The sequence below is a fragment of the Pelophylax lessonae genome (assembly GCF_965119305.1).
Source record: "Pelophylax lessonae genome assembly, chromosome: 3".
Taxonomy (NCBI): domain Eukaryota; kingdom Metazoa; phylum Chordata; class Amphibia; order Anura; family Ranidae; genus Pelophylax; species Pelophylax lessonae.
Genome location: NC_138770.1, coordinates 304,890,871 through 304,905,444, shown reverse-complemented (window position 1 = coordinate 304,905,444; position 14,574 = coordinate 304,890,871). Strand labels below are relative to the sequence as shown.

At 44.3% G+C, this 14,574-nt stretch overlaps 1 protein-coding gene across 1 annotated transcript in view; it reads left to right on the top strand.

Moving 5' to 3' along the window:
- The window catches only part of SLC51A (solute carrier family 51 member A), a 68,523-nt gene extending 59,398 nt beyond the window's left edge, over positions 1-9,125 (top strand). Inside the window, exons 7-9 of the mRNA XM_082252265.1 lie at positions 6,222-6,368; positions 6,492-6,597; positions 8,719-9,125. Coding sequence (XP_082108391.1) covers positions 6,222-6,368; positions 6,492-6,597; positions 8,719-8,834 — 369 coding nt within the window. The 3' untranslated portion in view covers positions 8,835-9,125. The remainder of the gene's footprint in view (positions 1-6,221; positions 6,369-6,491; positions 6,598-8,718) is intronic.
- The last annotated feature ends 5,449 nt before the right edge of the window (positions 9,126-14,574 follow it).

Genomic DNA, 14,574 nt, shown 5'->3' with positions numbered 1-14,574 from the left:
TGTTTTGTATTATTCTGCACTGCATGTATGTTTTTTTGTCATTCTGACCGTTTTGCAAATTTGGTTCTAACATTACACCTGTTTAGTAAACTGTAAGCAACTGTAAATTACAGTTACCATGTCTGATTATTCAGCTTATTATCCATCCTGTTGCATACTGTAGGTATACAATACTTATTCAGTGTATAGCCATTTAAAGCGGAGCTCCACCTAAAAGGAGCAGCGAGGGGGAGCAGGTACCCAATTTTGACAGCTAACTGCTCCCACTTCGGCTCCAACTGCCTAGGCGATCAGAAGTCCCCCCCCCCCCCACCTTCTCCAGTCTTCTGGGACATGTGACAGGTCCCAGGAGACTGCGGGGCCATTCACAATGAGCAGCACCACTCATGCATACTCAGTGGGCACCTGGCTGTGAAACCGCAAGCTGTCACAGCCAGGTGCCACACAGTTAAGATGTTTTCACCGAGGAAATAGGACAGCAGGTGAAACTGGCAGGGGTGAGTACACCTCTGGATGGTCAGACAGGTGAGTGGCTGTTTTTCAAAAGGCATAATGACCTGACATGTTGTTTAAACAGTTGTGTTCCTCTGCCAAGCTGAGCTGGTACATAGTGTATTTAACGTTTTTTTTTTCACTTGATTTGGGTTTTCAGATATCACTGAGGACCTATTCACATTGCTCGCATGCCACATGCTCTGTTTTAGCATGCGGGCAGCTGTTAGTTTTCAGGTGCTGTGAGCCACGTGATGTGCGCTTCCTTTGAACTTTATTTGACGTGTACAAAGTGATACTTCATTCCTGTCTACCCACAGCAGCGCGGTGAATTGTGCTGCTTAGCAATGACATGCAGTCCCTAACCTGTGTGCTGAGGTTAAATGTATGTTTGTATTATAGCTCACTACATACATTACATTCTGTCCTGATTTAAAGCGGTTGTAAACTGCTGGTTGCTTTTTTTTTGGACCTGCAGGGTAAAGGCATAATGTGCTAGTATGCATAACATAATAGCACATGATGTGAAACTTACCTGAAAACGAAGCCCTTCAGCGATGCGATCGCTGGAGGCAGCGTCCATCTTCTCCTGGTCTTCCTTCCGGGTTCGCAAACCCTGGCTGTGTGACAGGCCAGAGCTGGGATGACGCCTCTCCCACGCATGTGTGGGGGGAGCCGTCATTCATGGCACAGGTATCTGAAGGAATGGCACGGTTGGCCGTTCCTTCAGAGAGCATGCGCTGATGACGTCATAGGCTGCATGCAATGTAAAATTCTCCTAAACGGTACACATTTAGTAGATATTTACAGTACCTATAGATAAGCCTTATTATAGGCTTACCTGTAGATACAAATTATAGCTTAGAGTTTACTTCCTCTTTAAGATCAGTACCGTTTCCTATCCTTTCTATGATTTCTTCTCTGCCATTTCATATTTAGTATTTTTAACTATAGACATGCTTTAGAAAAAAATTCTATTGTAGTTGAAACTGTTCCAGGTAAATATATTTTCTGTTTCTTTTTTTTTAACTAGTGCTTTTTTTTTTTTTTAACAAAAACCTTTGTTTTATATGTAGCACCCTACAGGTAGGTGCTAGGTAAAGTATAGTGGGCCTTGGCTGCTTAACAGCAGGGCCATAATTTCAGCTGGACTGTCATGTCTCCATGGTGAGGTTACTGAGAGGGGAGTCTCCCCACTGGCTCTGTGAGAGGATTCTCATAGGGCAGTGGAGGAAACCCAATCAGTGGCTCAGTCAGGCTTGTATCTACCCCAGAAGGCAGATTCTGCCGCAGAGGATTCTGGGAGTGGGCATAAGTTGGAAGGGTACACATGACACAGCGTCTATGGCGGGAAGCAGAGTCCCAGGAGGGAGAGTGCGGCTGTCTCTCCTCCTGTCAGAGGAAGCGGGTGTCCCGGGTGGTGGCCTGGGAATCCAGAGAATGTGAAGCTGAGCTGCAGAGGGGATCCGGTGTGCCGAGAACCAGCGGAAAGAGAGAGGGGTCCAGTTCCAGGAAAGCCTTAAAAGGTTGTGAGTAGAATTGAGCGGACACCTGGATGTCCGTGTTCGGCGGGTTGGGCCGAACTTGAAAAAAAAGTCCGGGTCCGTGTCCCGGACTTTTTTCGAACTTTACCCGGACACCGAACCCCATTGAAGTCAATGGGGACCCGAACTTTCAGGCACTAAAATGGTTCTAAAAAAACAATGGAAAGGGCTAGAGTGCTGCAAATGGCAGCAAAATGTAGTTAAGAGCATTGCAAGTGCTCTTAAAAAAAAATTCTCCTTTAAATTTGTCATTTTTAAATAGCAGATTAGAACAGCAATCTGTAGTAAAATATAGCTGAACGCTGCACACAACAGACTGATAAAAATAGATTTGTTTCTCCCTCCTCCTCCTCCTCAGTGGGCTCAAGTGAGGGCAAAAAGATCGTTCACTGCACCACCCCCCACACAGCAAAATCGATGTAGATCGCTAACGGACGATTGTTCTGTCCTGTGTCTCCTATCTGTCCCTGCCTAATCGCTCCAGCCTGTCCCTAAAATGCTCAAATATCTTTCCCTGCCTACACTCTGACCTGTCCCTGCATTCTTTTCGGGCACGATTTTTCCCTGTCTGTCCCTAATCAGCAGCAGCCAGCACGTATGATGTGTGCTCTCTCCCTACACTACAGCAGAATGACGCACCGCGCTGTGTCTCTCGAGCTTATAAAGACATGGGTCACATGCTTCAGATGGCCAATCACAGCTCCTAATACATTAGTAGGCATGGCTGTGATGCGGCACACCAGTTAAACGCTTTTTGATTGGCTGTTGAAAGCCCGCCATTAAAAGCGCGCCATTACATACAAAACAGGAAATAAAATGACCGAACACGTATTTTAAACCCGAACATACAGTAAAGTTTTCGGGTCCGTGTCCGGGTAACAAAAATCCAATTATCCGTTACGAACCCGAATAATACAGTCCGTGTTCGCTCAACACTAGTCGTGAGTACTGTGGACTGCCCCTGGGGGTCTGTCTAATGTCAGAGGGGATCATTCCGGAGAAGGTTTTAGGGATCCAGGAGTCAGCTAATTGTGAAAGGGGGTGCCTGGTCAGAGGACCCTGAAGTGTCAGAGGGGGTACCTAGTCAGAGGACCCTGAAGTGTCAGTGGGGGTACCTAGGTAGAGGACCCTGAATTGTGAAAGGGGGTGCTGGTCAGAGGACCCTGAAGTGTCACAGAGGGTACCTAGTCAGAGGACCCTGAAGTGTCAGAGGGGGTACCTAGGTAGAGGACCCTGAATTGTGAAAGGGGGCGCCTGTAGTTTGGGCCCTGAAGAGTCAGTGTACAGTGGGAAGTGTACAAGGTTAAGAGTTGCAGCAGCACAAGTATCTACACAGAGCTACCTCAGCCAGTGCAGGGCTGGAGCGAGCAGTTCAGTGACTTTTGAGCCAAACAGAGTGTCAGGAGTCAAGTGTTCTACAGTCCTGGATCTTCTGAGTTAAAGTCAAGGTTCAAGCATGGTTTCAGTACTACAGTATCTTTAGGCGTCAGGAAGCGCTGGTCGGCATTCAGCTGGCGTCAAGACAGCGCCAACAGGTATTTTTCTTCAAGTGTCCCAAAGTGTACCTAGCTGAGCCAGAGGAGTATCCCACTCATTCTCTTCTCCCATCCCCAAATACAATAAAACAAAACAAACCAAAGATGCCGGAATGGTCATTGTCTCAGTTCTCACACCTAGGGTTACAACTTAAATGTGTTGAAGGTGTCACCGATAACAATGGCAGACCCACATCAGGCATAAGATCTGGAAATACTGCTACATACATATAAACTTTACACTTACACGTTTACAATTACACGACCCAGAATGCACAGAACACTAAACATTAAAGTGGTTGTTAACCTTGCTAAAAACACCTTTGTGTGCCCACTGATTACATGAAGGTTAACTGCACTGTGAGTTTTGTTTAAAAAAAAAAAAACTTGTCTCTGCTGTGTTTTGCACCTTCAAAGTGCAGATCCGCAGGTCACGCAATCGCTGTCAGCTCAACAGTGATGCATGGACCTGCCAGTGGGTGTGTCCAGTGTCAGGGCAGTGCATCAGCGCCGCTGCCACCAAGTTTCTGTGTTTGCATGGCAATGGAACACAATCAGACTCAGACTTCATAATTGTAATACATAAATAAAAAAAACCAAATGACAAAAATTGCTGAGAAGGATAAAATAGATATATAAATAAACCATAAAAGAGAATGGATACTAGAGAGAGAGACACACACAATTTATTGTAGATGCAGATCCAAATCCCACCTCAGGTTTAACCCCCTGGGATGATCTAGTATTTAATCTAAAAATCCACCATGCCTCTCTCCTCTGTAACCTTCTCTCCCTGTCACCTCCTCTAGGCGAGTAAGACAGCCGTTCTATTCCTCTGAATTGGAATGAGGAAAGATTGTCCTGATGGCATTCTCTAAACATGACATGTTGCATTAGAAATATTTTTAGCATTTGAATTATGTGTGTCACAATAATGTTCCTCTATTTGAGTTCTCAAGGACGTGTAGTGCAGTCCACATATTGTAGGCTGCATGAAGTACAAGCGATCAGATAAATTACAAAACCATTGCCACGGTTAACATATTTATGTATAGTAAACTCTTCCCCTGTAGCAACAAAAATTTTACCCGACAAACTCACATGACAGTACCTAAAAGTCTTTGTATTGCAAAGATATTTTCCAGGGTATGATAGCCAGGTAGACTAGCATTGTTTAGACAAGAAAAAAAACGGGTGACAAAACATTCCCTAATGTGGGTGCTCATTAACCTGCTTGCAATATCCCATTTAAACCTTTGTCTGTGTAATATTGGCAGATTCTTTTTTAATATTTTTACTATTTGATGATATTGTACAAATGTATTGGGTTTGCCTGTTCCTCTATTTTTGGAGATGTAAAATTGACTTTTATGTCCTCTCCATCGGGGCTTTGCACTGACCACTGTATCTTTGGCATAATGACATAAGACGTAAACTGACCACGGTAGCTAGGACCGGTTGCCATGCTACCGTGGTCAGTTTACATGTTGGAGGAGCAGCACAGGCAGGATCAACCAGGTATATTAGAGCATTGACAGCGGGAAATACAATGCAAACATAAGAAATCACATATATTTAAATTTAAAAAGACAGTGCAATGCTTTTTTATTTTTGACTTTACAAACACTTTACCTCATTCACTTGAGTATGAGTCACTGAGCTTTGTAAAACGCAGACTTGTTTTTTTTTTTTTCTGTATGGGGTGTGATATTTGGGGGTTGTTTAGCTTAGTGCAGAGCCTACCAGTGAGTCCACGCCAGTTGTGCCATTTAAGGGATTGCTGGCCCACTTTTATTAAAGGAAAAGAAAAACAAGTCCCATAACAGAACAGCTGCCTACGCAGGGGTTTCAGCTTTCCACAGCAACAATGTAAATGAAAAATACCGAGGCACCTGGCTCTCTTTAGCATCACTGCTGCTCAGGCTTTATGCCTCGGCCCTTTTGGCCATTTAACAGAGTTCCTGTACAAACACTGTACCTCAGTTATCACTCTTTTCCAGCTTTTCCAGGCCCCTTTGCCTGCTCTGACTGTCCGTGCAGACATGCACACGTCTCCCTTGCACACCAGGACTCCTTGGGAGGGTGAAGCCCAGAACCCTGGTCTTATCTTTACTAAAAGACCCAGACAAACCTGCACAATCAGTGTCCTGGCTGTTCCCAAGACCTGGCCCCAGGATTGGAGATTTCCTCCCACCCAGATCGCAATGAAATATCCAGGCTCAAGGTCCCCAACTGGATTTTATCAACTGCAGAGGTAACTGAAAACAGTCTCGTCCAAATTAAACAATTCTTCTGGAGCCTCTCAAACCGCGAATTTGAGAATCCTGGGCGACAAACACTAGTACAGGGATTCCTACTGTCACAGGGGGTAGGGAGAAATTGGAAATCATGGGAAAAGGAGGCAAGAACACCACCTTATGGGTTCATATGAAAGTAGGAATTATGTTTATATGAAATATTTAATGCACTGTATACCAGACTGAAAAAAGAAAAGAAAGAAAAATGTGAACACTTATTTTTTGTTTTTAAGAAATTTACTATAGCTATATTTGAGCAAAAATGGGCCTTCCTTCAGTTGGCATCCCTTATTAGCTGTTATTGCAATGCAATTATAGCCCATATGTCATCTTGTGTATTGTGTGTCTTGCAGCTATCAACTCGCAGCATTGCCTTTTGGATGGGCATTACTCTTGGTTTCTGTACCATTATAGCACTATGGCCCATTGGAATACTTTTCCGAGAAGCAAAAGTTCACTTGGCTGAGAAGAATATGGCGACAAAATTTGCAATTTTTCAGGTAAAATTTTCTTCTTCTATCTTGGATTTCAAAAAACGTTTTCTGGAACATTTCTGGTCCATTCACAGTTTTGATCATACGATGATAACATCACTGGGTTTCTGTTGTGCCTTTGTTTTCCAGACACTTCTTATCCTCACCTCTTTACAAACGTCAATCTTCAATATCTTGGGCACTTCTGGAGTTCTTCCCTGTGTCCCTCCCTATTCATATAAAGCCAGAGCTACCAGTAAGTATCCATTTGGTCTTATAAGTATCAAAAATGACATTGATAATTAATGAATGCCTAAATCCGGAGTCTGCAAAATTTTCAAACAAAGAGCCAGTTTATTGTCCTTCAGAATTTAGGAGGGCTGGATTGTGGCCAGCAGTGGCAGAAAATATTCTAATCTTTAAAAAACACTGCATGTAGCCTGGGTTCTCACTAGTGCGTGAGGAACACCTTATTCTGCATTCCGGTGCATATCACATGCCATGTCTGTGTAGTGCAAATTGAACCATACATTTTGGCTTAAATCGCATCGCACCTGCACCAAAATGGTACAGGACCCTTTTTTTCTTCCTGCATCTGAATCGCATCGCATGAGTGTTCACACCCATGCAATGTGATTCTGGCAATCGCACTGCATTTCGCGATCTGTTTCGAGGTGTCATTAATCTAACATTGACACCTGCAGCAGATCGCACGGACGCCGTGTGATTGCTATGCAGTGCGATGCAGGGGAACGCAGCAAATCTTATACTTTTCCCGCATCACATCAGTGTGAGCCAGGGCATAGTGGGATTGTTCCAATGTGTTCTCTTCATCAGCTGCTATGTAATCACATGCCATCTCCCTATAGTAGAGTAGCCTGGATTTTCAGTTTCTAAAGTGCATTGGATAATTGCAAGGTCATAGACTTCTGTTATTATCTATTTGATATGGGCTGTTTTCCCATGTTTGGAATTTGCAGTGAAGCTAAACTACATATTTGTTTGGGAACAGCCTTGTGAGAAGACAGCTTTTTTACACATCCTTCAAGGATTTAGAACTTGGCAGGGATTTTATTTTCACGTACTGTTTCGTTAATACCTTAGTGGCCCATCACATCCCATAATATTTTTCTTGTGGCCCATCAAATGTTTTGGGTTGTCTAGGTTTTTGCTGTAAAGATTGCCCTCACTTCCAGTGACGCTGAACATTGTCTGGGGAATAGGGCAACATCTTCCCAACATGACTGCAAAACTGAGAATTGGAAGAGGACTCCATTATTCATAGCCATTTCTTCCTCAACCTATTACTTCTAATGATCCAGAATTCAAGTTTATTTTTTACATTTCCAAAGCTCCAATTGAAGGGCTGGAAATCCTTAAATGCGTTAGATTATTTTATCCAATACACCGAATCTTGGAATCTTGAGGGACATCTTTATATTGACACTTGCTTTCTTTTTCCTACTACTACTTTTGTAGAAGAACCCCTGACATAAAAACCCAGCAACAACAAGGGATCCAGTGTCTCTCAGTCTCACCATTTTTAAATAAATGCAATGAGATAGACGTTATAATGCTTTCCCATTTTACTAAAAATTTATTGAGGAACCTGTCCCCATTGGACCAATGGCTGGACTCGATGCGCACCATTCACTGGGACAGGAAGGGACACAGCAAATAAAAAACTTTTCCACTCTATCAAAGGTGAAAAGAATATAAGGCTAGAGTTATACTCCAATATTTTCTAATTTGCAGTAAAAACTAAACCCAGAATCTGAATTCACTATATCTGGTCAGTACACAGAAAATAGAATTGCAATTATTTTAGTAATTATAAACTACTAAATACCTTTTCTCATCAGCAGTATATAGCAGGCTTGTGACTTCTATCAGTGTTTGGGTAAAGTGTGTAGGAGGGAATTTCATTCTACTCTGGCTAAGCTAAGAAACTGCATGACCCCAGCCCTCTGTCTGGACAGTGCTAATTGGCCTGTGCTGATCACATGCACCCTCCCAAGAAAAAAAAACCTCTCTAGCAATACACACCAAACTGAGCATGTGCAAAGTACCCCGAAGGCTCTGTTCCATCAGGCGATTGATTTGGGACTGTGAAAGAAGGGAAGGCTTAGAGGAGACAGTCTTTTTACACAACGCGGAGAATTAACCCCTTAGGTTCCACAATGAGTATAAGAAGCATGCTTTACTGCATATACACACTGATTTTACTGTTGTGGGTTTAGCAACACTTTAATGTCAGGAATATTACACTATGACTTGTCTGAATATTCTGCAATTGGTTCCAAATAATATTTAAAGCAAATATTATTGCATCTAGATTGTTTTTGTAATCGGGACATGTTATAATTTTATTTTTCAGTGATGAACAGCCAATTACTCATCATAGAGACATTTTTGCTGACTGTCTTGGGACGCTTCGCCTACAGGAAGAGGGATGATGAGGCTGGCTATATATCTAAGGCACTGCCTGTGTGAAGAGGACATTTTGCTGCATATACTAAATGATACACTGTACACAGTTTGTGTGGTTAGGTACACACTATTTGGGCCTATTTTACAAAGAAAAGCAAAGTACAGTGACAGTGTACAAATTGTACTCACCCATCGCAACCATTCCGGTAGTTGTAAATGACGGATGAACTGGCACAGATTTATAAACCTTTAAAAATAAGATTTTAAAGGCATTTTATAGGTATTTATGAAGCATCCCAACCCTATAAGGCTACAATACTTCAAACTATGGAAAAATAAACTTTTTTTAAACATTATTTAAATGCTTAGTGTGGATATCTTAAACTGTCTAACCTGCTTGTGCTGCAAAGTGCGATTGTAAAGTACAACTGAAAATAATTGATGAGAGAAATGGTACAACAATGTCCATATTGTAAACCTAGCTGATAATGGGCTCAGACCTGTGCAGAGAAATGACAGAGTAATGGATCCGTACACACAATGCGAAAATCGGATGAAAAATACCACTTTTGAAGCGATCGTTCGATAATCAGATCGTAAGTACAGAGCTTTCGAGAGCCGATCACGACAGTTCATCCGATATTATCTGATCGTACAAGCATGAAAAAGTTTCTTGTATGATACCAGATCATATGATTTTCGTTTAATCAGTACAGTTTTTGTCCGAAAATACAATACAAATAGACTACAACACATTACATTACTTCTGAATTTCTATCCTGTCGTTCGAGAATTTTCGTAACTTTATTAACCTCTCAATTTTCGATAAGCGACTAGCATGCAAAAAAAAAAACGGACGTTCTGTCGTCCGATTTTTGAGTCGTGTGTACGGGCCATTGTGTCTAGTACACACGATCAGAAAATCGGATGACAAAAATCTCTTTTGAAGCGATTGTACGATAATCTGATTGTTAGTACACAGCTTTCAAGAGCTGATCACGACATTTTATCCAACAATTGCTGAAGGGACAAGCACAAAAAACTATCCTCGGACAATAGCAGAGCGAATGATTTTAATTTAATTAATACAGTATTCGTCTGGAAAAAAAAGCAGAAGAACCAAGACCACGCACACGCACGCTCAAAAACGAAAGAATACATTACAATACAATACATTAAATCACTTCCCAAGTTGTATTCTGTTATATGAGAATTTTCGTAACTTTAGTAACCTCTGCATTTTCGATATGAGATTAGCATGCAACAAAAACCGGACAATCATTCCTCTGATATTATCATCCTGTGTACTCAGCTTAAAGAGTAAGTTCACCTTTGGGAACATGGTACATGTTCCACCCGTTTTTAGGGTGGAATATGTAACATGTTCTCAAAGATGCATCCCCTGTGCGATTCCCCCCCCTCCACCCCGTGACAGCATTACAGGGAGAAGTTTCCCGTACCCCATGACAGCACTACAGGGAGAAGTTCCCCACTAGCTGTCACTTTTTTCATGTCATTCATTTACACAACACTGTGTGTGAATGAACTACAAGCCCAGACATTCTTTGCTGCTGTTGGCTTGTAGCTCTCAATGAACTACCACGGCACTGTGGAGTGCTCTGGTACAGTAGTTATTTGCTTCTTCCTGTCACATTGTATCTGCTTGCCCGTATGGGATGTATGGGCACACAGATACACTGACAGATCTGGAAAAGACCTGCATGGCACCACAATGCTTTACAGGCTCCAAAAAATAAAAATAAATAATAAAGGCACATTTTTTTTTTACCAGCAAAAAAATCGGATTTTTGTAAGATCTTACCGTAAAATCCTTTTCTCTTAAGCTCATTGACAGACGTAGTCTTCTTGATTCACAAGAACTGGGTTATGTTGTCTCCGCAGGAGTAGGACTAGGCAGAAAGAAAAAACGTTCTGGCTCCACCCTAGGGGCAGTCCCAGAGGGTATATCCTCCCTCTCTCTGCTACAAGGCATCAGTTCTGTCACAAAGCAGCAACAGAGAATTTAACCCAACCCAACTCAATGATAGAGGGGCGGGCACTACGTCTGTCAATGAGCTTAAGAGAAAAGGATTTTACGGTAAGATCTTACAAAAATCCGATTTTCTCTGTCGCTCATTGACAGACGTAGTCTTCTTGATTCACAAGAACTGGGACATCCAGAAGCAGTGCCACAAATGAGGGGTGGGATTGACCGAAATCAAAATCCAATCTAGAAGGCCCAACCGGTGCCAAACTAGAAGTTTTAAAGGCTCATTATAAACAAAGAATGAGACTCAAATGAAAATTTCCAACGGAAAAAAACCCTCGAGGCAGACCACTGGTCTCCTCAAATGGCGGCCTGCAAAACCTTGCGGCCAAACGAGGCATCAGACGATGCCATTACATCAACTTTATAATGTTTCGTAAAGGTATGCACCGACGACCAGGTAGCCGCCTTGCACACCTGGACCACTGACGCCTGATGGCGAAAGGCCCATGACGCACTAAGTGCCCGAGTGGAGTGCGCCTTAACAGGGAACGGGGGCTCCCGACCCTTAATAGAATAAGCCTGTACCACCGTCTGTCTGATCCATTTGGAAATAGTCGCGGCAGATGCAGGCAACCCCTTTTTTTGGGTCCATCCAGGATCACAAAAAGTGAATCCGTCTTGCGAAACGAGTCTGTCGTTTTCAAGTATACCCTGATCGCCCGGACCACATCCAAGGAGTGTAAAGCAAACTCCCGAGGATGACTGGGCTTAGGACACAGGGAAGGTAATACAATTTCTTCATTCAGATGAAATTCTGAAACCACTTTTTGTAGGAAGGATGGGTTCGGACGAAGAACCACCTTATCTCTATGAACCACCAGATATGGGGAACGACAAGATAAAGCGGCCAGTTCTGACACCCTGCGTGCAGAAGTAATAGCCACCAAGAAGGCCACCTTCTGGGACAACGTAGGTAGAGGAATCTCCCTAATATCTTCAAAGGGAGGTTTCTGAAGAACCGACAATACTAAATTAAGATCCCAGGGTGGTAACGGCGCGCGCACTGGCGGAGCCAGATGTCGCACCCCCTGGATGAAATTCCGCACCAAGGAATGAGTAGCCAAAGGCTTCTGAAAGAAGATAGCTAATGCTGAGACCTGACCCTTGATAGTGCTCAAGGCCAGTTTCTTCTCAACCCCTTGTTGCAGAAAAGCTAATATTCGGCTAACCGAATAAGACCGTGGACGGAACCCCAGAGGTTCACACCATGCAATGTAGGACTTCCATGTGCGATGATAAATCTTTCTGGAAGTCGCTTTCCTTGTTTTAACTAGAGTAGGAATAACTGAATAACTGAAGCTGACAATCCCTTGTCCTTCAGCACCTGGGTCTCAATAGCCAGGCCGTTAAAGCCAGCGATCGTAAAGCAGGATGGAAGATCGGTCCCTGAGACAGTAGGTCCTCCCTGAGAGGAAGTCTCCACGGGACGTCCGCCACCAGTCTGACCACGTCGGCGTACCAAGCTCGGCGAGGCCAGTCCGGAGCTACCAGGATTACTGGAATTCCTTCCTCCTCTATCCTGCGAAGAAGTCTTGGCAGTAACCCGAGAGGAGGGAAGGCATACATTAGCTGGTATTGCCCCCACGGGGCGATCAGTGCGTCTGCGGTCTCTGCTAGAGGATCGCGGGAGCGAGCCACGAATCTCTGTACTTTCCTGTTGAATCGTGATGCCAACAGATCCACATCCGGGGTGCCCCACCGTAGGCACAACTGGTGGAAAACTTCTGGATGGAGGGACCATTCCCCCTGATCCAGAGTCTGACGGCTGAGATAATCTGCCTGCCAATTCTCCACCCCCGGAATGAATACCGCAGAGATAGCTGGAACAAATCGTTCCGCCCAGCGAAGAATGTAAGCCACTTCTTTGGCCGCTTGGACACTCTTGGTGCCCCCCTGGTGATTGACATAAGCCACGGCCGTGGCGTTGTCCGACTGGATCCGAACCGGGCTGCCCTGGAGCTGCTCGGTCCAGTGAATCAGACAAAGTTTGATCGCTCTCAGTTCCAATACATTTATCGGCAACCTGGATTCTTCCAGGGACCAAAGTCCCTGGACAGATAACTGACCGAGAATTCCTCCCCATCCGGATAGACTGGCATCCGTGGTCACTATCGTCCAATATATTGGCAGAAATGACTTTCCCTGGCTGAGCATCGGGGACCGAAGCCACCAGACCAGAGACTCTCTGGTCTGTTTGCTCAATCGGATCCGATTGTCCAGGGATTCCGGATTCCGATTCCATCTGAGAAGAATCTCTTGCTGAAGAATTCGGGTATGGGACTGGGCAAATGGGACTGCTTCGAAGGAAGCCACCATCAATCCCAGAACCCTCATGCAAGTTCGAAGAGAAGACCAGCTGTTGGATAGTAACAACTGGACTGCTGATTGAATCTTCCGGAGTTTCCCTACCGGAAGGAAAACTCTTGACCTGACTGTGTCTAGAATTAGACCCAGATATTCGAGCCTCTGGGTGGGAACCAGAAATGACTTTTGCTGGTTCACCAGCCACCCGAATTCCTGTAAAGAAATTATAGTAATTTCTATGTTTTGTAGCAGAGTCTGAGGAGACTCTGCATGAAGCAGGAGATCGTCTAGGTAACCTAGAATCGATATGCCTCTTTGGCGCAGTAGTGCCAACATTGGGGCCAACACCTTCGTGAAGACCCGAGGAGCCGTGGCGAGACCGAAAGGTAACGCCACAAACTGATAGTGGTTCTCTTCTACGGAAAAGCGTAGAAACCGCTGATGTCCTGCGAAAATGGGAATGTGAAGATAGGCGTCCTTGATGTCTATGGACGCTAGGACATCCCCTGGATGCAGGAAGGCTGCTATTGTGCGAATGGATTCCATCTTGAATTTCCTTATGTTGAGAAAGGAATTGAGTGCCCTTAAGTTCAGAATTGGACGCACTTTGCCCTCTTTCCTGGGTATTGTAAATAGGTTTGAATATAACCCTTGAACACGTTCTGTCCAAGGAACGTGGACTACCACTCCTTGTTGTAGTAAATCCGTGACTGCTCCCCGCAGATCTTCTAAACGATCCGGGGATAGTCGGATATTGGAAGGGAAGAATCGCGCCGGTGGGAGAGATCGAAACTCGATCTTGTACCCTGACCTTATGACTTCGCAAACCCACTTGTCCGGGATTCTGGAAAGCCATGGATCCGGGAACCGGCGAAGACGTCCCCCCACCCCAATTATGGGTGGGGGCGCACCTTCAGGCCTTGGACGATTTATCTTCAGGTCTGGAGGGGGCGGGCTTGCCCGACCAACGTCCCCTGAAGCCTCCTGAAGGAGCTTTGGAGGACTTAATTTTTTCACCCGCGGGACGAAAAAACTTTTTGTGAGCAGAGAAAGAAGGCCCTCGTCTTTGACGAGTTCCTTTACCCTTAACATTTTGCGGTAAAAAGGTGCTCTTTCCACCCGTGAGATCCTTAATGATCTCATCTAAGTTGGCTCCAAATAGACGCTCTCCTGAAAAGGGAATATTAGCCAATGCTTTTTTGGAACCTTGGTCGGCTAACCAACCTTTTAGCCACAGTGTACGCCTGAGAACCACTGCTGAAACTGATGCTCGCGCCAATAATGGAGTGGCGTCTAACGCCGCATCACACACAAACTGTAACCCCTGTATCATTTGTTCCAACAAATCTGATACCGCCTGAGGGACCTCTTCTAAGTCCCGGCGTAACCACTTGGTCCATTCAGTTACAGTCTGCGAAACCAGACCAATAGCAATTATTGGTCTGAAAG